This window comes from the organism of the source record quoted next (genome assembly GCF_019968985.1).
Source record: "MAG: Porospora cf. gigantea B chromosome Unknown PgB_NODE_376_length_20231_cov_138.379, whole genome shotgun sequence".
Lineage (NCBI taxonomy): Eukaryota > Apicomplexa > Conoidasida > Eugregarinorida > Porosporidae > Porospora > Porospora cf. gigantea B.
The window spans coordinates 1-20,231 of record NW_027178970.1 but is presented as its reverse complement, the minus strand read 5'-3'; the positions used below and the strand labels follow the sequence as shown (position 1 = coordinate 20,231).

At 55.5% G+C, this 20,231-nt stretch overlaps 14 protein-coding genes across 18 annotated transcripts; 7 read left to right on the top strand and 7 right to left on the bottom strand.

The window, feature by feature from the left end:
- On the top strand, positions 1-754 carry KVP17_000149 (uncharacterized protein; the record flags this gene model as incomplete). Of its 2 annotated transcripts, XM_068517705.1 has the most annotated exons (2): positions 1-485; positions 512-754. In XM_068517705.1, coding segments are annotated over 2 exons (728 nt in total), but the record flags the coding sequence as incomplete, so codon positions are not given. The 2 variants fall into 2 exon arrangements, with proteins under 2 accessions (XP_068374818.1, XP_068374819.1); XM_068517706.1 differs by having other exon boundaries at positions 141-554.
- Positions 755-788: 34 nt separating this feature from the next.
- KVP17_000155 (uncharacterized protein) lies at positions 789-1,823 on the bottom strand (the record flags this gene model as incomplete). The annotated part of the gene is made up of 1 exon (XM_068517753.1): positions 789-1,823. The coding sequence occupies one exon, from the start codon at positions 1,821-1,823 to the stop codon at positions 789-791; it is 1,035 nt and encodes a 344-aa protein (XP_068374827.1).
- Positions 1,824-2,177: 354 nt separating this feature from the next.
- On the top strand, positions 2,178-3,834 carry KVP17_000148 (uncharacterized protein; the record flags this gene model as incomplete). The annotated part of the gene is made up of 2 exons (XM_068517689.1): positions 2,178-3,297; positions 3,326-3,834. 2 exons carry the CDS (start codon positions 2,178-2,180, stop codon positions 3,832-3,834), a joined length of 1,629 nt encoding a protein of 542 aa, XP_068374817.1.
- A 517-nt stretch (positions 3,835-4,351) lies between these two features.
- On the bottom strand, positions 4,352-4,783 carry KVP17_000154 (uncharacterized protein; the record flags this gene model as incomplete). 2 transcript variants are annotated; one of them, XM_068517734.1, is made up of 1 exon in its annotated part: positions 4,352-4,783. In XM_068517734.1, one exon carries the CDS (start codon positions 4,781-4,783, stop codon positions 4,352-4,354), a length of 432 nt encoding a protein of 143 aa, XP_068374826.1. The 2 variants fall into 2 exon arrangements, with proteins under 2 accessions (XP_068374826.1, XP_068374825.1); XM_068517733.1 differs by having other exon boundaries at positions 4,352-4,777.
- A 31-nt stretch (positions 4,784-4,814) lies between these two features.
- KVP17_000150 (uncharacterized protein) lies at positions 4,815-5,708 on the top strand (the record flags this gene model as incomplete). Its single annotated transcript, XM_068517708.1, has 1 exon — positions 4,815-5,708. One exon carries the CDS (start codon positions 4,815-4,817, stop codon positions 5,706-5,708), a length of 894 nt encoding a protein of 297 aa, XP_068374820.1.
- Positions 5,709-5,858: 150 nt separating this feature from the next.
- KVP17_000152 (uncharacterized protein) lies at positions 5,859-6,767 on the top strand (the record flags this gene model as incomplete). Its single annotated transcript, XM_068517710.1, has 1 exon — positions 5,859-6,767. The coding sequence occupies one exon, from the start codon at positions 5,859-5,861 to the stop codon at positions 6,765-6,767; it is 909 nt and encodes a 302-aa protein (XP_068374822.1).
- A 28-nt stretch (positions 6,768-6,795) lies between these two features.
- Positions 6,796-7,572, top strand: KVP17_005168 (uncharacterized protein; the record flags this gene model as incomplete). Its single annotated transcript, XM_068514974.1, has 1 exon — positions 6,796-7,572. One exon carries the CDS (start codon positions 6,796-6,798, stop codon positions 7,570-7,572), a length of 777 nt encoding a protein of 258 aa, XP_068374832.1.
- Positions 7,565-11,654, bottom strand: KVP17_000158 (uncharacterized protein; the record flags this gene model as incomplete). Of its 2 annotated transcripts, XM_068517802.1 has the most annotated exons (3): positions 8,056-11,231; positions 11,260-11,544; positions 11,573-11,654. In XM_068517802.1, 3 exons carry the CDS (start codon positions 11,652-11,654, stop codon positions 8,056-8,058), a joined length of 3,543 nt encoding a protein of 1,180 aa, XP_068374830.1. The 2 variants fall into 2 exon arrangements, with proteins under 2 accessions (XP_068374831.1, XP_068374830.1); XM_068517803.1 differs by lacking the exons at positions 11,260-11,544; positions 11,573-11,654 and adding an exon at positions 7,565-8,032 and having other exon boundaries at positions 8,074-10,896.
- Positions 11,655-11,700: 46 nt separating this feature from the next.
- Positions 11,701-11,964, top strand: KVP17_000157 (uncharacterized protein; the record flags this gene model as incomplete). Its single annotated transcript, XM_068517787.1, has 1 exon — positions 11,701-11,964. One exon carries the CDS (start codon positions 11,701-11,703, stop codon positions 11,962-11,964), a length of 264 nt encoding a protein of 87 aa, XP_068374829.1.
- KVP17_005169 (uncharacterized protein) lies at positions 11,794-12,876 on the bottom strand (the record flags this gene model as incomplete). The annotated part of the gene is made up of 1 exon (XM_068514975.1): positions 11,794-12,876. One exon carries the CDS (start codon positions 12,874-12,876, stop codon positions 11,794-11,796), a length of 1,083 nt encoding a protein of 360 aa, XP_068374833.1.
- A 52-nt stretch (positions 12,877-12,928) lies between these two features.
- KVP17_000156 (uncharacterized protein) lies at positions 12,929-14,568 on the top strand (the record flags this gene model as incomplete). The annotated part of the gene is made up of 2 exons (XM_068517775.1): positions 12,929-14,206; positions 14,248-14,568. The coding sequence occupies 2 exons, from the start codon at positions 12,929-12,931 to the stop codon at positions 14,566-14,568; spliced, it is 1,599 nt and encodes a 532-aa protein (XP_068374828.1).
- Positions 14,569-14,572: 4 nt separating this feature from the next.
- KVP17_000147 (uncharacterized protein) lies at positions 14,573-16,810 on the bottom strand (the record flags this gene model as incomplete). Its single annotated transcript, XM_068517678.1, has 1 exon — positions 14,573-16,810. One exon carries the CDS (start codon positions 16,808-16,810, stop codon positions 14,573-14,575), a length of 2,238 nt encoding a protein of 745 aa, XP_068374816.1.
- Positions 16,811-17,715: 905 nt separating this feature from the next.
- KVP17_000151 (uncharacterized protein) lies at positions 17,716-19,089 on the bottom strand (the record flags this gene model as incomplete). The annotated part of the gene is made up of 1 exon (XM_068517709.1): positions 17,716-19,089. One exon carries the CDS (start codon positions 19,087-19,089, stop codon positions 17,716-17,718), a length of 1,374 nt encoding a protein of 457 aa, XP_068374821.1.
- Positions 19,090-19,404: 315 nt separating this feature from the next.
- Positions 19,405-20,101, bottom strand: KVP17_000153 (uncharacterized protein; the record flags this gene model as incomplete). Of its 2 annotated transcripts, XM_068517717.1 has the most annotated exons (2): positions 19,405-19,819; positions 19,848-20,101. In XM_068517717.1, 2 exons carry the CDS (start codon positions 20,099-20,101, stop codon positions 19,405-19,407), a joined length of 669 nt encoding a protein of 222 aa, XP_068374823.1. The 2 variants fall into 2 exon arrangements, with proteins under 2 accessions (XP_068374823.1, XP_068374824.1); XM_068517718.1 differs by lacking the exon at positions 19,848-20,101 and having other exon boundaries at positions 19,405-19,725.
- Between the last annotated feature and the right edge of the window lie 130 nt (positions 20,102-20,231).

Genomic DNA, 20,231 nt, shown 5'->3' with positions numbered 1-20,231 from the left:
TAAAGGAGAAGCTTCACGATTTCGAACGCGTCTTGCAACAAGAGAGCCACCAGCGTCTATCCAAGCGGGAGGTAGAGCAAAAGAAGCTGCAAGCCTTTCAGGACGCCCTGGACTGTTTTGAGGACCGTATCAACGAGGAGATGGCAGCCCGATCAAGGACGGTGAAGGAGCTCGTATTGGATGTCGAGAGGCAGCTGAGTGCCTTCAAACACGAACTTGTTGCTCTTCTGGATGAACAGAAGGTTAGGATGCAGGAACCTGCAGAACGGATTCAAAACAGGTTGGTGCTCCTAGAGCGGGAAACCGAGAAGGTTGACGTCTCCTCGTTGAAGACAGAATTGGTTCGGGATGTGCAGGCTCAAATCAAGGACCTTAGAACTCGATTGGCTGGGATCGTGGAGGACGGCGCTTCCGTTGGGGAAAAATTCGACATGCGTGTGAAGAGATTCGAGAACGACATGACGTCAGGACTTGCAAGAGAGAAGGTGCGCTATTGGAAGGCGTCATACAGAAAACCATTGACGCCCAGATCGCAGCTTTCAGTTGTAGAGTAGAGCGGCTTGCGACCCGCGACAAGGAGGAGAGACAAGAGTTCGAGCAGAGACTTGATGAAGTCCGGCAGGAGATGAAGGCAGCCTTAACCTTGGAGTCGCGAACGCGCGAGATGGCCGACAACGATATCGTCGAGGCTCTCAACACATATACTCTAGCTTTACAACAAGCGGTGAATGAGTTCAGTCAAGTGATAAAGTAGCGTGTAGATTCACATAGATTTTCATACCCAAAAGCTAAGAGACCTCATCCGTAGGTTCGCTGGGCTCCTTTCGCTTGTTCATCATGAACAACCCGTAGAACGCGGCCATCATGGCCAAGAAGCCGGTCGCACCAGCAATGGAAAGACCCCAAATCAAGCCGTGGTTCACCAGGCGTCTGGTAGTAGTGACTGCCGTCGTCGTAGTGCTGTTAGAAGTGGTGGTCGGGAGCACACAGCTCCTGTCGATCGAAGCAGAGTCCATGGACTGCAATGCGGCAACGCATTCCGCACCGGCAGTTTCCCGGAAGACCTGCAGGAGGTGGGAGCGCTTGAACGTCTGGAATCCGAAGGCCGACCCGCAAGAGAATTCCGGTTCCGCGCCTTTGAACCAGGACACGTCGCAGCTTGCACTGTCGCAAGTTCCCCGATAGATAGGGTTCAGTCCACGATCGACGAAGCAGCCTACCTCAACGTCCAAGACGTCCGTTCCCTCTTGGGGTACAGAGCGCCAGCCTAGCGTCGTGCAGGCGTCCTGGTTCAAGGTCTGCTGGATTAGTCTCAGAACCTCCGTTCCAGGTTGTACAGCACTCAGTGCTACCACATCTCTCATCATCAAGGGACTCACACATTGGAGTTGTGACTCCTCGTCCACATTACTCTCTACTGGCACAGTTTTTACGGATGCAAACTCCAACCAGTCGGGGCCGCTACATCTTTGAGTGCGAAGCTCCTGATGATTCTCCCAGTTGGCAGGATTGGTGGGGCAACCACTGTGACACGAGCCCTCTCCGCTGACTGTGAGTTGCGCTCTATTTACACAAGCCAACTCGATCTGGGGCGGGTTTGATGGATCCGACTGCCTCAGATTAGCGTTCACGTACCTCGGCTGTGCCGCTACATACCTTAAAACCACAGCATTGGGTCCACACTCGAAATTGGCAGCGGCAACCCAAATGTCGTCGACACTGACATCTGCTCGAAAGCGAGGGCTGGGCAAGGGGAAGGCCGCCGGGACGCACTTAGCTCCCAGGCCCACTGTAAAGCATATCGCGGTTGAAAGTAGTTTCATGATTTGTAAAATTCTCTAAGATTGACTGAAGTGGCAAGTAAAATACTTTCTGAATTACAAAGCCTGGGACTTGAAGTGTTGGTTGAGAACATTCGGTTCTTACTTCTGATTCTATACAGAAGACGATAACTTCTTCTATACAGAAGCAGCACCTTGTGGTCGCCAGCGGTTCCTTTGTGGTTGACATTCAGAAATATTGAAATACGAGATGCCGCGCGGAAGGGCCACATGGATGCGCTGCGTGGAGTGCAAAAAATGGAGACAGTTGCCTGGAGTTACGAAGGACCAGGAAGCGCGCCTAGATTGGAGACGGTGGACGTAGGTTCTGTGGAGATTCGTGAACCATTGTAAGATATGAAAAGCATCTTTGGCAGTTGCTCGCTGAACGAATGGGACTGGAGTCGCAGTTTCTGTGCTGCGAAGGAAGAGAAGCCTCCCTTAAGAGTTTTTAAAGAGGAGAAGGACCGTTTGAAGGACCCGAAAGACCTCGATCCCAGTGTTTCCCATTCAGAGTCACAAGGCTCTTCAGTCACAGAGGCCTCCATCCAGCTGCCATTAGAAGACATCTCAGTCCCTGAAGTGTTACAGCGTTTACCCCCTGCCAGGGACCCACGCTCCCCGGTCGCCCAGAACGGCAACCAGGAAAGTGAAATGTGGGTGCAGTGCGACCTTTGCGACAAGTGGCGGCGTCTAGAGCGGTTGAACGCTACAGAGCGGCGTCTAGTGTCAAACCGCGTCTCGTGGAACTGCATGATGAACGTCTGGGATCCGGTCCACGACAACTGCAAGGCCCCTGAGGAGTTGACGAGCGAGCCTCGAGAGCGTGACAAGCCAGCCGTCAGCCCCCACGCGTCGCCGTTCGCCAGCATGGTGGCCACGGCCATCATCGACAAGAGGCCCTTTCCTGTGGTCGCTGCACAGTGGGTTCGGCTGGCACACGAAACTGCCGTAGCGGGGGTAACCGGCGATCTGCTTCGTGAACTCGCTGCTGTGTGGGTACTTCTGGGGCAGGGCGACGAAACGGAGGCCGCAACCCTTCGTGCTGTAGAAGTATTCAGGCCAGAGCACCTTCGGACCCTCCTTCGCGCCTGTCAGGCAGTGAACCCAGCGCAGTATCTGCAACAGTTCGAATCGGAATCTTCAACTTCGTCTTACACGGATGTTCTGCATCACGCTCTTCGAGACATCCATGAGAACCCTCTATTCGTGTCCTCAGTGTGCTCTACACCGCTGATTCGTCTGCTGGCCCCCATTCAATTCTCTGGCATTTATATTATGCTGTCTGCGTTTTTCCCCGAGGTCGCCGTGTTCGACGACCGCCTGTGGCTCTGCTTGCCGGCGTCTTTTTACACCGACCAGATCGACAGCTACGGTGTGGAGGTCGACGCCGCTCGCCGGGGGCTGGTGAAGGAGCAAATCTTCGCTCAGCTGGATGATGGAGCCGATATGAAGTGGGTTCTGAGCAACCCCGCAAGTGAGTTACTGGTGACATCCGCACGCAGACCCTGCCTGTGTGGTTCGCCCTGGCTCGCTGGAGCTGTTGCAAGCAGCACCATTCAAGTCCGTGCGATCTGGTGACGCGGGTGTCGACTCCGCCATTGAGGAAGCGCGCAAAGCTCCTCTAATGTCAGGCGGATTCGCGGTGCAGACTGAGCCGCGGGTTCGCAGGAGCGAACGGATAGGCTTCTCCGGACCCGCCAGCTGCCTCGCGGACACTCCAGAATACGAGAAGGCGCGTAGGATATCAGAGACCTCACCAACCCTGAGCAGGAGTCTTCCCAAACTGACAAAGACCCAGGTTCAGGTCCGCGAGGATGCCAAGGCACCCGGCTGCGCCAGCAAAGACACCGCATGCAAGCTGCAGCCTGCACGGCACGTCTACGGCGGCCCATACTCCAGAACGCTCGAAACATTTGTCAACCTGCAGCTCCTCAGATCTTCCCAGCGCCTCGCGACCGCTCTACTCGCTGAATGCCAAGCCCGCGGCCTCGATCCCTTCGCATGTGACTAAATTCGAATTCTGATGAATTGTATCTGTGAGTTCGTCCAGCGCATGTTGCGCAGCGCACAAGCGACGGCCAACAATCCGCTACAATCGGACATTGGTGGCGTGTCTGCCACACCCGAAATCAACTTCTCGAATCCAGCGCATGCGGTGATGCTATTCTTTTTGCTTGTGGTCGGGTTCCTCTCCGTGAACCGGCAAAGAGGTGAGTCGCACTCAACACGCGGACACAGCCCCGCAGCTCGCGGGTTCGATCAACCCACAAGCGCCCGAGCCAGAGCCCCCAGTGTCTTAGGGCATTGCTCATGAGTGAAGGTTCCATATATAGTACGGCTACGCATCAAATCAAAGTTGGTTGCATTTAGTTGGCAAAGCGTGTCTTGTCACACGCAACCACAGCATTCACGGCGACAGCTTTACGCTGCAAATCAAGTCGGTGAAGCGTTTCTATTCACACGCACCGGCAGCATTTACGCTGCAAATCAAAGTCAGGACTAGGCAAAAATCCAATCCTAGTCTAAAATTATGCCCGCTTGCGTTGATAGTCTGCGAGGGCTTTTTTGATCGCATCCTCCGCCAGCATGGAGCAGTGGAGCTTCACTGGAGGTAAGGACAAGTCTTTTGCGATCATGGTGTTGCTGATCTTCAGAGCCTCATCCACACTCTGCCCCTTAATCATCTCAGAGGCGTAGCTGGAACTGGCTATAGCGGACCCGCAGCCGAAGGCCTTAAATTTGACGTCCTTTATAATGTCGTCGTCCACCTTAACTTGTAGCTTGATAACGTCCCCACATGCGGCCTTTCCCACTACGGAAGTGCCAACGCCAGTTTCGTCGGCCCCAAAAGAACCGACGTTCCTCGGATGCTCAAAGTGGTCGTGGACCGCCTTTGAGTACAGCCTGGCGAGGGACACCCGCACGACAGGCCCAAAGTTAACGGAAGGGAGCATCGACATTCTGGCAAAGCGTAAATTCCGAATTTTGATCATGACAAGAGATATTGCTCGACGCAAAACTCATCTGCTTTGTGGTGAGGAGGGGCCACGCGACGTGGAGGACTGGGGTTACGGAGGCAGCAGGGTAGCCCAGGGAATCGACGATTCTTTTAGTGTTGAGTACTTTAAGGAGAACTTCAAGATCGAAGTCACGAAGTGCGACTCCGAGGAGCTTCTCTTCGACATGTCAGGTCTGGATTCATCCTTCGCCAACGGCTTCAGACGGATACTACTGGCAGAGGTGCCCTCAATGGCCATTGAAACTGTTCACATGTATCAGAACACTGGAGTCATTCAGGACGAGGTGTTGGCTCACAGGATCGGACTGGTACCAATCGTTCTCGACCCAGAAAAGTTTGAAGAGCGTCAGAGCGACGAGGAGCTCAGCGAGAAGAACTGTACGTGCTTCGAACTGAAGGTCACGTGCACACCCGAATCACTTGACCCCAAGTGGCACTCAATGCCTGTCTATGCTAAAGATCTTAAGTGGACCCCTATGAGCAAAGAGCAGAAGGCTAAGTTCAAAGCCGACCCGCCGAGGGTGGCTGTTCCTGAGCTGCTCATTACCAAGCTCCGGCCGGGACAGGAGATTGATGCGAAGTTCTTCGTAGAGAAGGGCGTAGGCCGCACTCACGCGAAGTGGACTCCTGTGGCTACCACCTGCTACCGGCTGCTACCCGTCTTCAGCTTTCCCAAGGGACCGATACAAGGGGCCGATGCACAGGACCTAGTGAGCAGCTGCCCGATGAAGGTGTTCAAGTTGCGACGCGACGAAGCCGTCGTGGCAGACGCTCGAAGCTGTACTACATGTCGACTCTGCTTTGAGCGGTTTCCAGAGCGGGTCGTCCTGGAGAAGCAGAAGGACTTCTTTATCTGTGAGTGTTAGGGTTAGGCAGACACAGTCTCCGTTGAGTCTTCAGGGTGCATAGCCCCTGACCAGCTTTTTCCCAAGGCCATTGAGATCCTCAAGAACAAGGCCACACGAATGAAACAGAACCTTGTAGTCGTGCAGAACACCGCGTAATAATAAAACAAAATGTACCTTGTGTGTGACGTTGTGGACTTTCAAGTGAATGCTGGAAGGGAAGAATTCAAGGTTCTCTGGGCAAGAGATGAGAGCTCCTCTGAGGCAGAGGAGTCGTGGGAGCCCGTGAGCAACATCAATGCTGGACGCGAGCTTCACAAGAAAATGCTACGTCTCCGACGCGAGTATATGACACGTGGCGACGTTGATCACATAGAGGCCATACCCGTTAGCCGAGTTCGAGACGCCACGCGCAAATGCGCGTCATCGCCACTGCCAGGTATGGAGAACGAGGAGGGAGCACCGGTTTTTGGAGTCGAGGGCGGAAGACCCAGTGTCGCCGCTGACGAGACGCTGAGCCCGCTGTTACAGTCGCGACGGCTGCACATGGTCGCGCCTATGGGAGCCGATTTCTGGGCTGAGAAGCTCATGGAGTTCCCAGTGTTCGGTGTCGAAGGAGGTCGTCGAAGCATCCAACCTGACGACCTCTCGGAGGCTACCCATGAAGGATTCGCGGAGATACCAGCTGACGTCGTTATTCCGACAGCATCCCCCTCCAGATTTGCTGAGGACAGTCCTCTGGCAGCTTGTAAACGCTCGGAAATAACCTGCGGCCGCTTTGAAGATCTAACGGAGGACTCTTGTGGTGAGTCTTGGTACCTCACAAACCACGAGCTAACTCCCCTCCGAACCACCGAGCGTATTGAGGGCGGCACTGTCGGTACGGCTGACTACAGGCTGGTAACTGTCGTCAACGACAGCTACGGAAGCCGCATCGACGAGTTGACTTTTGCCCAGGCTCGCCAGCGCCGCCCGTCTGCACTGCTTGACTATCTACTCAGGCGGCTGCACCCGCTGCCTCGGAACCTCAGCCCAGAAGACCAGCAGCTATTTCGAGACCTTAGGAGTTCGTACTCGTGATGTGTGATAACAATGGTAGAATTCGCGGATGTCGACGGTTTGGGTTACCGTCACTCCAGAACTACTGGAGGCTATTGATGGCGCTCAGGCGAAGCTGAAGACTGCTACAGTGAGAGGGCAGCAGTGTGTCGACCTCGACCTGGCTATGCAATGGTGCGATACCACAGGCCGAGACGTGCAGTGTCTGAAGAACTGTGTCGTGGTCCACCGCACCCGTCCAGACGTCGCAGTATCACTGTCTGGACTGTCGGATGTCGAGTTATTGCGTATGCACGGCGAAGAGAAGAAATACCAGCGACTTGTGAAGGATCTGCCGTCAGTGCCGCACAGCCAGTCTGAAGGGCAACACTTTGGCAACAGCATGGGCCTGGCCGTCAACTTTACCACGGGCCTCTTCTTGACCTTCCTGGTTGGGTTTTACGGGAGTTATTACTGTGGAGTGACAGCACTGATGCCCCGCTTGCTGCTAGGTCTGATCATGTCTTTTGGTTGTCTTCTTGTGGAGGTCACCCTGTTCATACTGAAGGAAGAAAAAGTGCTACTGATTGCGAGGCGCCGCCGCCAGTTCACTCCGCTTGAGAAGGAGATGAACCTGCGTCTTCAGACAATCAAGGGGGCTGCCGAAGACGAGAGTGACACAGCTGAAGAATCTGAAACAAGTGAAGCAAAGCCCGTTGTCACGCCGCCTGCTGAAGAGGAGGAAGCACATATGCCTACAGAGAGCCTGGCGGCCGAAGAAGCGGCACCTATGCCAACAGAGTACCTACGCGCGGGCCCTCGTCGTCGCAGAAACCAAGTTAAATAACACGAGCGCAACATTGCGATTCTTCACACTCCTCCACGTCCAACTGCACCCGTGGTGCAGGTAGACAGAGCGCCTCGTGTAGGAGCGCGTGCTTCCTGTGTTCTAGCTCGGCCAGCGACATCAGGGCGGACTGCGGAACGCGAACCCACGCTCGGTCGACTGGAACGAATGAGTTGGCCTGCCTCTCTAGTGACTCACTTTCAGTGTGTTCACAGCACTTTCGGGCTGTCCATCTCTCGGAAACTCCCTGTGCCGTCACCTTCGAGTACAACTTTTTGACGTCCTCAACAGCAGTGAAGACGTCATACGTGCCCTCAGGATTGTTTCGCTTAGTCCGTCCTCGTGGCGAGAAGCGCTCGTCCATGCCCGCCAGCCACTTGCGAGACACCAGCAGGGCTTTCTCTTGTGGGAACTCCTCCGTTGACCGGGAATACTTTAACATTGTGACAATGCAGTCCCGCTGAAAAATGATGAACGACAGACTCAGTACACATCACTTACCTGCTCATACACAACGTCCACCAAATCCGCAATCCCCTCCGCACACTGTATGCACAAAAGATCTCCTATCGCCGCGCTGTGCACTGCTGGCTTACCCAGTCTCGGCAGCATGTCAGAAGGGACAAGCTTACAATTGCCAAACCAAACGGCGAAGGGGTCAATCCCGCCCGCGCCTTGGAAGACGCCCTGCGCCTCATCTGGCGGTTCAGCATGGTGCCGACAGAGCACGTGACCATAGTAAATCTCAGACGGACATTTGGGCACGTACGGGGAGTCGAGGACGTCGGTGGGAAGCATGCAGGAGCCGTTCTTGACGGGGATGGCCACGTTGGGTTGGGCTGCGTCGCGCTTTACGGTGACTTCCAAACTGGGGTTCTCGTCTTCGAAGAGTTGGGTAAGACTGGGTGCGTCCATTCCATGGAACCAGGATTCAAGGAAGTCCGTCGGCACCCACGAGAGGTTCGAAAGGATCTGACTCAGAAGGGGCCCTTCGTCCTCTGCTACATACACCGATGCCTTCAGGCTCTCCAGTCGCTGAAACTGACTGTCCAACTCCTTGTACATTGCGTCCGCGCTGGCCTTCCGGTTGCCCACGAATGTACGCACCACGTCGCGATACTGCCCAGCGCGAAGCTCGAATCCAGACTGGCTATGAAGGTTTACATGTGCTTGGACATCACTCGCGATCTCGCAACCTAAAACTGGATTCCAGCTCACCCGCTTGTAGAGCAGCATGTAACCCGCATTCGTTTGAAGCCGCCCTAGCATGTCTGGCGTTTCGATCACCAGCGGATCCTCCAGGCTAAAGCTGTTGGGATACGCCGACCCTGAGGTCACAGTGTTGACCGTCAGCATACTCAGCTGTTCCACCGACTCGTCGTCGAATTTAACCCATCGATAATGCTCCCGATCCTCCTCTGGACTCAGTGTAGCTTTGCGGGGTTCTTCCTTCTTCGGTGGACTTGGTAGCCCCTCCTCATTGACTTCCTGGTACCACCCTGCAGGCCGAGTAGACCCACGGCGTGGGCGCACCTCATGGCCGAGCTTGCTTCTTTTGGCGGGATTATCGTCGTCAGTGGAGAACGGATTGCCTCCTTTAAGGCCCGCTTGGGAATGCCAGAACGAGCTGTCATCGGAGAAGGACCCGTCGAAGGCAAACGGTGACGTTTGGTACGTTTCCAGAGACTCAGGCATCTCGCTGAGGTTGGACATGGACGCCATTCCATTGTTGACGGGAGGCACGCTTGGATTGACGGTGTCGTTGACCGGGTTGCTCATGCTGTGCCCCATGGATCCCACTGAACTACTTATGGATCCGTTACTCAGCGTCATGCCACCTGACAGCGGGTCCCCCATAACGGCACGTGGGTAGCCCATGTTCTGCTGGCCGTAGCCTCTGCTAGGCTGGATAACGGGTGGCCACGAGAGCGGCATGTTCGGTCGCATCATGAACGGAAAGGAGCCGCGCCCAGCAATGTGGTCGTCTTGAGGCGGGTTGGAGTCGACGATACTGTTGTTGTAGCCCCCCTGCATGCCTTGCATTCCCTGCATGCCCTGCATTCCCTGCATGCCCTGCATGCTTTGCATGCCTTGCATAGCTTGCATGCTTTGCATGCCTTGCATTCCCTGCATTCCCTGCATGCCTTGCATTCCCTGCATGCCTTGCATGCCTTGCATTCCTTGCATTCCTTGCATGCCTTGCAGGGTTTGCATGCCTGGAACCATCAGTGGACTTGAGAGGTCACCCATGGGCATGTAGCCAGAGGTCATGACGCTGAGGGGGTCTTTGTACATGAGCCGGTCCTCGCGTGATGCCAGGTCCTTGTGTTTCTGGTGCACGTCTACCATAGCTGCGTCAGGCGGCATGGCTGCAAATTGCATGTACTGGCCGCTCCGATAAACCGGCCCTCTGTCTGTCGGGGGGTTCAAGACAACAGTCTCCTCGTCGTGGACATCCAGCTTGCGAGGGCGCCCACGCTTTCTGGATGCGTCTCGGAGTTTCTCAGCTGCAGGGTTCTTCACTACGATCATCCGAAGCACGTCCTCGAGTTGCTTAATTGCCCGTGGTTTCCGCCCTCGGCGCCCGCGTATGGATACTGATCGCCCGTCCGGCGCAATGAAGCACTGCGAGAGCAAGTGGCACAGCTTGCTGTCCTGTGCAACGGCCTCCACCTGACAAAGGGACTCCAGCCCCAAGCCGTTGAGGTCGTTTCCGCTTTGCAGCTCTTGCGTAACGAGCTCCTCCATCCGTCGCCGTAGTTCGTCTGGAATTACTGACTCCTCCATGTGACGGACATGGAGGTACTCTAAGCCGAAGGGCACCTCCAAGGGAATGTCCATCGTGCTGTGATCGTGGAGAGGGTGCAACACGGGATCATCGTCTTCGTCGTCATCCTGGTTCGTGTCGGTGTGGTCCTCTTCCAACGTCGCATCCAACTCGAACTCGTCATCGTCAGACGATACCTGCCTTCGGACCATGACGGGAGCAGAAATGGCTTTCTGCTCGCGGCCGACACCGTAGGCCAGGTCCTTCAGAAAGCATACGTAGTGGCCACCTAGTGTGCCCTGGTGCTCCAGAACGCCAACCAGTTCATACAGGGCATGGTTCTCCGTGTTAAGCTTTACGAGACTCGTGCCGTCAAAGTAGGTTGTGTCGGGCCAGACCATGTCTCGAAGGTCTAGGACCAAAGGGTGGTCCACCTCTGTGTGGACCTTACCCCCGTTGCCCGTGCGATCGAGATGGACGTTGAGGTACGTCGGGAGCTGGGAGAAGTTCACGCTTCGCTTGAAAGCGGTCTCGCATTGACAACTCTGACAGAACATCTGACATTCCTCATCCTCAACCAGGATAGTCTGCAGACCTACTTCCACTGCGTAGAGCGTCGTCTGGTCTGGAAGGGCCACGTCCAGTCTGGAAAAGTTCTCAGTGACAGACACGGTTGATTGGCACCTCTCACAGGTGGAGTCAGCTCTATAGGCCCCTGATAAGTAGTTCTCCACGAACGAGCCCAGCTGCCCAGCACTACGGAGGTCCTCCTTCAGCTGCTGAAAGAAATGCGTGCCGAGGTCGGCTGCGTCCTCTGGAGAACGCAAGTCTAGTTTAAGACAGCGCGCGACCTCCGAGGGGTCCACCACTGCTAACCAACCTGAGTGGAGAACTGCGTGAGCTCATGCCCAGTGTCCTACGACCGAATAGATAGCGAACCGCATTCAACAAGGAAGGGTGCTGAGTACGTTCCGACGACAAAACAGCTCTTCGGAAATCGTAGTTGAGGAAGAGGGCTTGGATAAACACGTTCAGGTAGCAGGTCGACCCGAGATTACGCATACCAGCATAGGGTTGTGTCCTCAACGACTCGTCGCTGAACGCGCCAAGCAGGTCTGGAGTCTTCTTCCATATGCCTCGCCGTGCCTCTGATGGCCTCTTCAGCGAAAACGGACTCGCATATGTCTTGCTGGCCAGATCTGAGCCTGCGTAAACCAGCCTAGCGGCCTGCACCTTTTTTGGTCTGTATCCTCTGCCTGAGATTGTAGGAGAATAGCAGTGATGCCTGCTGGCTGTCCGAGAGGCTATCGAACATGTGAGGAATTACGTATTTTTGCCCCGACTCACCCTTGATGCTTCACATGAAAGCTTTGAAAGACCCTGTGAGGGCTCGGGGATCGGGCAAGCATGCTGCCAGCGCGGGACCCGCCGCACACGCAGCCACAGACACGGTTTCAGTCGATCACCACATGCAGCCATTCAACGTACTTCTGGCGCAGCGCGTGCTGCAGGGACAGCTCGCCAGTGTCCTGCAGCCGGTAGTTGCGCAGGTGGCGCACCTTCTTTACGCCTTTGAACGTCAGCCGCTCTTTGAGTGGGGGGAAGATAGAGAACTGCGGTTCTGAAACCTCACTCTCCAAAGACGTCTCTGATCGTGCTGACGCTGTCACTCCTCCTCCGGATTCTCTGGGCTCTGAAGATTCTATGGCTGGCGAACCACTGCGTGTCTCCGTCGAGGGACTTGCGTCTGAGGAGTACGCGGATGATGACGAGATGCACAGACCCTGAAATCTGGCCTCCATTCGAGACACTAGCGTTTCTATGTCCCGTCTCGGGAACGCCATTTGAGGCCGCCTGCGACTCTGGTAATCGTGTGCGATGGCCTGTGTCGACCGAGCCTCTGAGCCCGGGGCTTCGAGAAGCTCTAGACACCGCGACCGAACTGCCGACATCTCCTTCGGCGGCACTTCAGTGGCACGCGGTCTCAGCACCTGGTAGTGTCTGGGAGAAGGGTGCAGGGCCGGAGGGAGACCAAGCAATTTCCGAGATGCGGAGTTTCCTGCTTTCGCTAGAAGCTGGCCTGCGAAAAGGGCTGGAGATTCATCGTGACTCTGCACAGCTTGAATCGCATTCATTTCGCCCCTCAGCCAAGAGACCACTCTGGAAGCTTTGTCATGGGGTGATATCTCTTCGGGGTTGAAGGGTCTCGACTCGGACAGGCAGTGTTTGAATACCCACTCTTCCAGAGCGTTCTCACAAGTTACACGATCGACAATGCCTGCGCTGTTGTCGACTAGCCGGTCAAGCAGTTGACTCACAAGTGATCCGCACACTGGTCGTGTTGTGGCTGCTCGGGGCGGACGCCTCACTCCCAGCGAGTTGTAATCCAACCGTACGATGTCGAGATCCTTCGCAGTGAACGCCATCCCTTTCCGCAGCTGAATCCACTGACGACAGCGGCCATTCCGCACAAAGCTAATGTCGTTTCGAAGGCTTCCGCTATCAGGATCCCAGTAGACACGGTCGACAGGGACCATTTTTGAGTGCACACGCTCTACATTGAGCCAGTTCACCAGATTAGTGGATTTTATGGGAAGCGTCGATCCGCTCACCATTGCGGGTGGCGTGGCACTGGCTATGGCTAGTGCCCTTTTCTCCGGCCTCACCTTAGGACTGATGACGTTGGACGTGGTGGGATTACAAATTCTGATCGACTCCAAAACGGATGTGGACGAGGGCTCTGCTGCAGAGGAAGGTCGAACACGTTGCAAGCACGCGGGCAGTCAAAAGGAGGCCCAGTATGCCCGCCGCATCCTGAAAGTTCGGAAGGATGGCAACCTCTTGCTAGTGACCCTGTTGGTAGGAAATGTCGCCGTCAACAGTGCGTTTTCCATCCTGATGGGTGCTGCGTTGTCCGGCATCACAGGTTTCCTTATCTCCACTGTCGTCATCACTGTATTCGGCGAGATCATCCCCCAAGCTGTGTGCAGTAGGTACGCATTGATCGTTGGCTACTACACGATGCCAGTTGTAGTGTTCATCGAGATTTGCCTCTACATCATTTGCAAACCAATTGCGCTGGTCCTAGACTGGATCCTAGGAGAGGATTTAGGCACTATTTACTCGAAGAAGCAACTCGAGGCCCTTGTAGGTCATCATCAAAAGGAATTGAATGTTCTAGGTCGAGCTGAGGCGCAGATACTTAAAGGCGGTCTGAAATTTTCGTCGTTAACCGCTGTGGAAGCAATGACGCCGCTACGCAGAGTGTTCGGAGTGGATGCCCGAGGCGTCTACGACACACAAACGGCGGCAAAATTGATCCAACGAGGCTTCTCCAGAGTCCCGGTGCTCGACATGACTAATGAAGAAGAACCGATATCTGGAGTCCTCTATGTGAAAGATCTGCTGCTGGTTAACCCTGCCGAGGACGTGCCTATCACTAGGATCATGAAGAGCTTTCCACGTAATGTTCTTGTGGTGGATCCCGACTCACGTCTGGACAATCTTCTGTCAGAGTTTAAAAAGGGAACCAGTCATTTCGCCGTGGTCCGTGACGTGGTCGACGACGGAGAGCGAGACCCGCACTACAAGCATATCGGTATCATCACAATGGAGGACATCGTGGAGGAAATCATCCAAGATGAGATCTGGGACGAATTCGACGAGTCCGCAGGCAGCTCCCTCTCTCTCGTGGCTGACGCCTCCAAGAGGCGCCGTGCTAGTGTATGCCATGTGGACATGCTGGGTACCCAGCCAGAGACGGCTGACCGCAACATCCATACCATACTAGCAATGCAGCCAGGCGCACTATCGGCGTTAGACCGGAAAACGGTGGCCGCTCTGGCTGCCTTTTTAAGCAGAATGCATGTGAGTCCTCTTGTGTTGGGCGTCCTCTCATGCTGCTGCAGACTTTTTTCGCCCCATCCGCCATTTCCCTCGAATCGCTGGAAGAGTTGATCGCGACATCTGAGGTGGTATCGTCTCCGAGCCGCCTCACGGTGCACAAACACCAGCCGCTTGCGGGAGCGCTCGTGGTACTGGAGGGACAGCTCCTCGTGACTAGCGGGTACGACAACTTTCAAACTGTGAGTGGTGCTCTGAGTCTGGTGGGCAGTGCCGCCTTGATGGAAGCGCAACCCCTAGCCGACTTCTCTCACTTTGCCAAAGGGAAGTGTGCCTGCGTATTCCTAGATGCCGAGCATTATCATGATCTTTGTCGTTCCATGTGAAACATTAAACCTGCTCGTAGGCGTACAGACAGCCATGACCCAAGGGACACTCGTTCTCGAAACCCACCACTTCGTCGTTGTACGACACCCACTTCCCATTAGGGTCTTGAATGTGAGCCACGTAATGGCCGCAGTGGACAGAGGGTCCAAGATGCGATACGAAGCCACGCAGCCGATAGTGCGCGCTCGTCTCCTCGTGTACTGGAGGCTGGTAGGCAGCTCCATCTGTCAGCGCCCAGTCCAGGGCTCGCTCGATGTTCCCGAACCTCTTCCAGGCCGCCACAGCCACCTGACGATCTATTCCCATGGCTGCAAGGGTCTCGACCTCGGGCGCTTCAGCAGGCACCAGAGGATCGTTCAGGTGGGCATCGTCCAGGTTGGAGAAGAGCCAGGCCTCCGCCGACGAAATATCGGAGTTGCCGCTGTAGTAGCAGGCGCGTTGGGCAGCATTCTCCGAAAACCCCATGCCTAGGATGGCTTCAAAAATAGCGGCGTTGGCTGAGAACACTGTGTCATCCCAAGGCTCCTCGCATTCGCTGGGTTTCGAAGACCTGAGGAACTCCAGGTTCATCTCCAGCGGGACGTCGATGTTGTCAGATACCTTCGTTACCACCCAGTTGTCACTGACGGCGAACCTTCTGATGCTCAGTAGTAACACTTGCGGGAAACTCTTTATGGAGGAGCGCTCCTGTACCCCTCCGCTCTCTGAGCCTTCGGCCCATCTAGAAAGCAGAGAGAGAATTCCGGGGTCTTGACGTGCCCTTTTGGTGTAAGGCCGGTCAAAAGGCAGCGGCAGTTGGAGCACATGGGTGGAGAACTCGCTGCGTCTCACTTTGCCGTCTTTCTGCTGCTTTGTCTCAACTACCGCGCCGAAAGCCGTTCTGAAAACCTCCATTGGACCCGGATTCGCCTCCAGCTGATCCAGCAGATACATCAGAAACTCCTCTACGTCCTGCTGCCGCTGTGAGCCGAACTCGCAGTGGAGGCGGCCCACAGCCTGTCGAAGCACAAATGGTCTTACGGCGCTGGATTCCCAGCCTGACCACGACTCGAGCAGACCTTCCCCAGCTGCTAGCCCAGCCTCGGCCAGCAACCTGGTGGCCTCCAGGCGTCTTCGGCGGGACGCCTCCGAGGGGTCCTGGGTCGCCAGCGCCCTCAAGACAACATACGCGCTGGAGGTCAGCGTGAAGGGGTCCTCAGACACGCTCTTTGGCCACGGCTCTTGAAATTCGCGATGGAGTACACCTCCTACAAGCTGCAGCGCGCTGTTCATGTAGCAGGTGTTTCCTAGGTTAGTCAGGCCTACACGGCACAAGCGCTCTGAAAGTTGAGAGTCGGTAGCGAGCGACCAGTCGAAGCTCTCGTTGAACTGCAACTCCCACTCAGTCATGTTCATCTCAGTTTTTTCCAATTCTTTGGCGCTGATTCCGAAGTGCGCCAAATGCGTCTCCAGATAGGGGTCCGTCACCATTTCGTCCTCAGCGTAAGAAAACACGTCAGCAGTCACAGAATCCGCTGTGACCTCTATGGTACCCAGCTTAACCGCCAGGGGCCTTTCGGGATGAGCCTCGTAGTGCAGCACTGCTGCGCCTTCAAGATCACCGAAGCAGCCCGTCCCCTCTTGGAACAGTTGCTTTCGACCACATCCAACCGTACCGTCGGACAGATTCAGCCAGAGGTTGGACGTACGACCGCATACCTGGCAATGGGCGTCCTTCGCGGAAATGGTAGGCGGCTCCGGAATTTGGTACAGATCGAGGGCGTGTAGACTGATGGCAGGAGGCTCCACGCGCCACGTCTGCAGCATGGAAGCTTCACCCTCTACCTCTGCGGTCACGCAACTCATCACTGACATTACCCGTTGTCTCATACTCTCGTTCTCGATAACCTCCAGCCCTCCTGAGAGGTCAAGGATGGCTTCCTCGGGTAGAAGAGCCAGCTGGTAGGATCTCACGACGTCGAAAGGCGTGAATGGCTCACTTTTGACCTCCAGTCCTGGTGCAGCAAGCTCCGTCTCCAGTCGCCCCACAGGCTTCACCACGCGACAGTCTCGTACGACCAGATACACCTGTGACGTACCGTGACGCGGCTGATCCACGAGCCGGGCCAGTTCTGGAGAATACCCCTCGAGGGTTGACAAGTTTACGTAGAGACCGCCAGTATCTAAGGGAGTGTGAAAGGACAGAATGCAAGCGTCCTTATAGGTCTTGGCGCGGGTAAGCTCCACATCTGGCAGCAACATCCAAATGACCAATTCCAATGCGCTGCCTGACCTGTTGCGGCTGTCCTTTGCAGACGTCGGTGCACTTGTTGGCGGTACTTTTCGTGGTGGGCACCTGAGGCCCGAATTATAGATACTTGGCCTTCTTTCCTCTTCCAGTCTGGTGTCTAGCGCCGTAATATTGTCCAACTGGTTTCCACTCACCCTCCCCAACGGTGCCGACTTCCGCGCCATAGAGGAGATCACAAGCAGCTGGATTCAGCTCGTTCTCAGTGAGCCTCCACTATCCGAGCCACTCAGGGTTTCTGTCGGCGTTTGTTGCCTTCTTTTGCGCTGCGTTCGCGTGGCAGTCGGCAAGCACGCTGAGCGTGTCTGCGTCTCAGATAGCGAAGACTGCGACGATTTTCTGGACTGCGCTGAAAGGGTCGGAGTTGGGGGTTCTCATTTGGTATTTCCAGACACCACAGGTGAAACATAGGTCTTGCGACTACAGGCGTTTCAATTTGTCTATGCACACCTCATGTGGTACTTTAAACAGCAGCTGCAAGTCCCTCCGGAGCCGACTGAGCTGAACACAGTCACGCATGCCATCCTAAACCGGGCTATCATAAGCGCGGGAGTCACCGTCGGAGCGGTGGTAAGACTGGGATACAGCAGATGACGCAGCTGGCGTTTGGCCTCACGGGGGTCGTGATCCTCTGGACTTTCGAGAAGTTCCTTTCAGAGGGCAGTAGGTGAAGGCGACATCCCGACACAGACCGCTATGCCGTGGAACTTGGTCGAGACGAGCCGTCGCAGTTCCAAAGAATCGGCATGCCGGCAGACCTCGAGCAGGGGCTGATGACGCAACGTAGTTCAAGTGGGATTCAGTTGGTTCATTGAATATGTGAAACGCAATGTCGCTTGCTGACTGTCTCAGTTCGGATTCAGTCGAGATACAACCATTCTTTCTGTGCGATTTCCAGGGCTGGCTGCGAAATGAGATCCGCGCAGAACGACTTTGCCTGCTTTTGCAGATCGTCTTTGGAGTATGTCTTGAGGGTCTCCGCTCCTGCGTGCAGTGACTTCACCAACTTCTCAGTTTCCTCCGCATCTAAGGTCATGTTGTACAGTGTAGCCCTCAGAAAGCTGCCTATGACTGCGTCAGGCTTGGTCGTTACACACTCCGCCGATATAGCGAGCCCTTCGGCATCGTCGGACACCTCGTCGAACGACTGGAGTATGGCGCGTTTCGGTGCCTCCGCATCGTCAGAAAGCTCGTTGCAGAACGAGACCAAGAGCACCCCCTTGTCCAGGCCAATGAACTGCGTCACGGCCAGCCCGCCAGAGGTCTCCAGCACCGGTAACGTGTTCCGCGAGTCGAACAGAGTGAAGCAAACCAGCAGCATGGCCGCCGCCTCTGGCGTCAGGTCGACCAGACTAACCGGCACCACTCGGCTGTGCACAGCCACCGGTGTTGGCGGTTCCTTGAGGGGCGGCGCCTCCTCGGGGTCGTCGAGGAAGGCCAGCTGGATTTCAGTGGTCTCGCGCAGGTTAGCGGTTTCCATAGCAGGCCTCTCGTGGTGCGTCCTCGCGTTGACAAGCGGAATGTGCAGCCCCTGAGCCCTGTCGCCCGGCTGGCACTCCAGCTCGCCAACAAGCTCCCCTACGGCTTCAGTGACATCAGTGTCCGGGACCTGCGAGTCGACGAAGATGAACACGCGCGCAGATGCGTAGCGCCGTAGTAAGCGGTTCCATTTCTGTAGGTACTCGGCCGTAATGTCATCCCGCAGACCTCGAATGGCCTTACCCGGCGAGAGCTCCCCGCACCAGCCAAGAATGTCGACAATGTGCTGCTCCTCGAGCCGCCGGTACCTGAGGCGATCCTTCCACAGGACCGAATCCAACAAGCGGGGAACCAGCGGAGGGATCTGAGTCAGGCTCTTCAATGAGACCCCCGAGTACAGCTTAACAATGGATGTGTAGGATGTCACCTGTCCGGTCCAGATCTGCTCGCACTGCAGGAGACCTGCGTCCGTTTCGTCTTCCGGAAGCACCTCCTGCACTACCATCGCCTCCACCCTGGCCTTGGATTCGTCGTCCCACCACAGCGGGGCAACGACAACCCGTACCTGTACGTTAGGCTGGGAGACGGCCACGTCACGGCAGGTGACAGGCGGGTACTCAACATCCTTGATGGCGTCGATCGCATGACGCATGTTGTCGTGGGCGTGCTCTCGAAGCTCTACTACGGAGGAAGTGATGGCTATTCTAAACCACGTTGCCACTCGGTTATCGCCCTCTTTCCGCCTGACTCTCATGGATTTTGCCGTTTTCAGTGACGAACGACAGATGCGTCTGGGTACGTTTTCAAATAATTGAAAGTAGTTGAAGCAAAATCGTTCACAGAGTTGACTATTGAGGACTAATGTCTTCGTTGATTGAGCGGACCTTCGGTGACAACGCCTCTACGATGACACTGCTGGCTCGGCCGTATGCAGTATTGCGGTCCATTTCAAGCTCCGAAAGCTGATAATGACATCCCAAGCACTCACTCCGAACAGCAAGTGTAGCAATATCCGGTGAGGTTTGCGGCTGTCTCCGCGCAGGCTCCGCCAGTTTGTTGCCAAATAGAGCTACGTGTGACGCCATGTCGTCCCTACCAGCTTGTGCACATAGATGCCCGCAGAGAGGCCAATGCCTAATAAGGCCCAAGAGTAAGCGGTGGTCAAGTCTACAGCGGGATAGATGGCTTCGTCGGTGTACCATACGACCGTCACGTGCAAACCCAAATAAAACAGGCTGAAGGCCAGGAGAACTCTGTGGCCGACCATACGAAATTCGGTCAGTCTGATGGTGTAGTCCACAATCATGATCACGAGACCGCTCCCGTGGAGGACCAGCTCCTTAGCCACGTCCCGCCACGGTTCCTGCGGGTAGATCACTATCCAGAACATCGAAACCACAATGATCTGCAAGCAAAAGGAGACTTCCGCTAGCACTCCCGCGATAGCTGCGGGCTTGTCAGGCAGAATCGGCAGGCTCCTGACGCTGGGTTCGAGGGGCCGAGCGGACTTACCGCATTACGGCGTCCAGGTAGAATCTGTAAACACAGAACATGGTGACGGCTAGCCACCCCCAATCGGTCAGATAGTAAAAGAAGGTGCTAAATGGCTTGCTGGTGGCCATTGTGTGAGTCAGCACGACGGACGTGTACACTGCTGCAACTGCTCGGACAGCCAGGATTGCCCGACAGGGCGATTTTTTGATGCTGCTCTCGTCGTGAGAGGAAGCCGTCGTCGCTGTGGCAGGGGATGACTCTTCTGCCAGCATTAATGGGTGTTATACAAAAATCTTTCTCCAATGAATACCGAACATCTCTGCCGTCCCCAGCATCCCTGCACTCCTAACAACGATTGCCGCACTGAATTCTGGATTTTCAATGAGTCTCTCGAGGCACAGA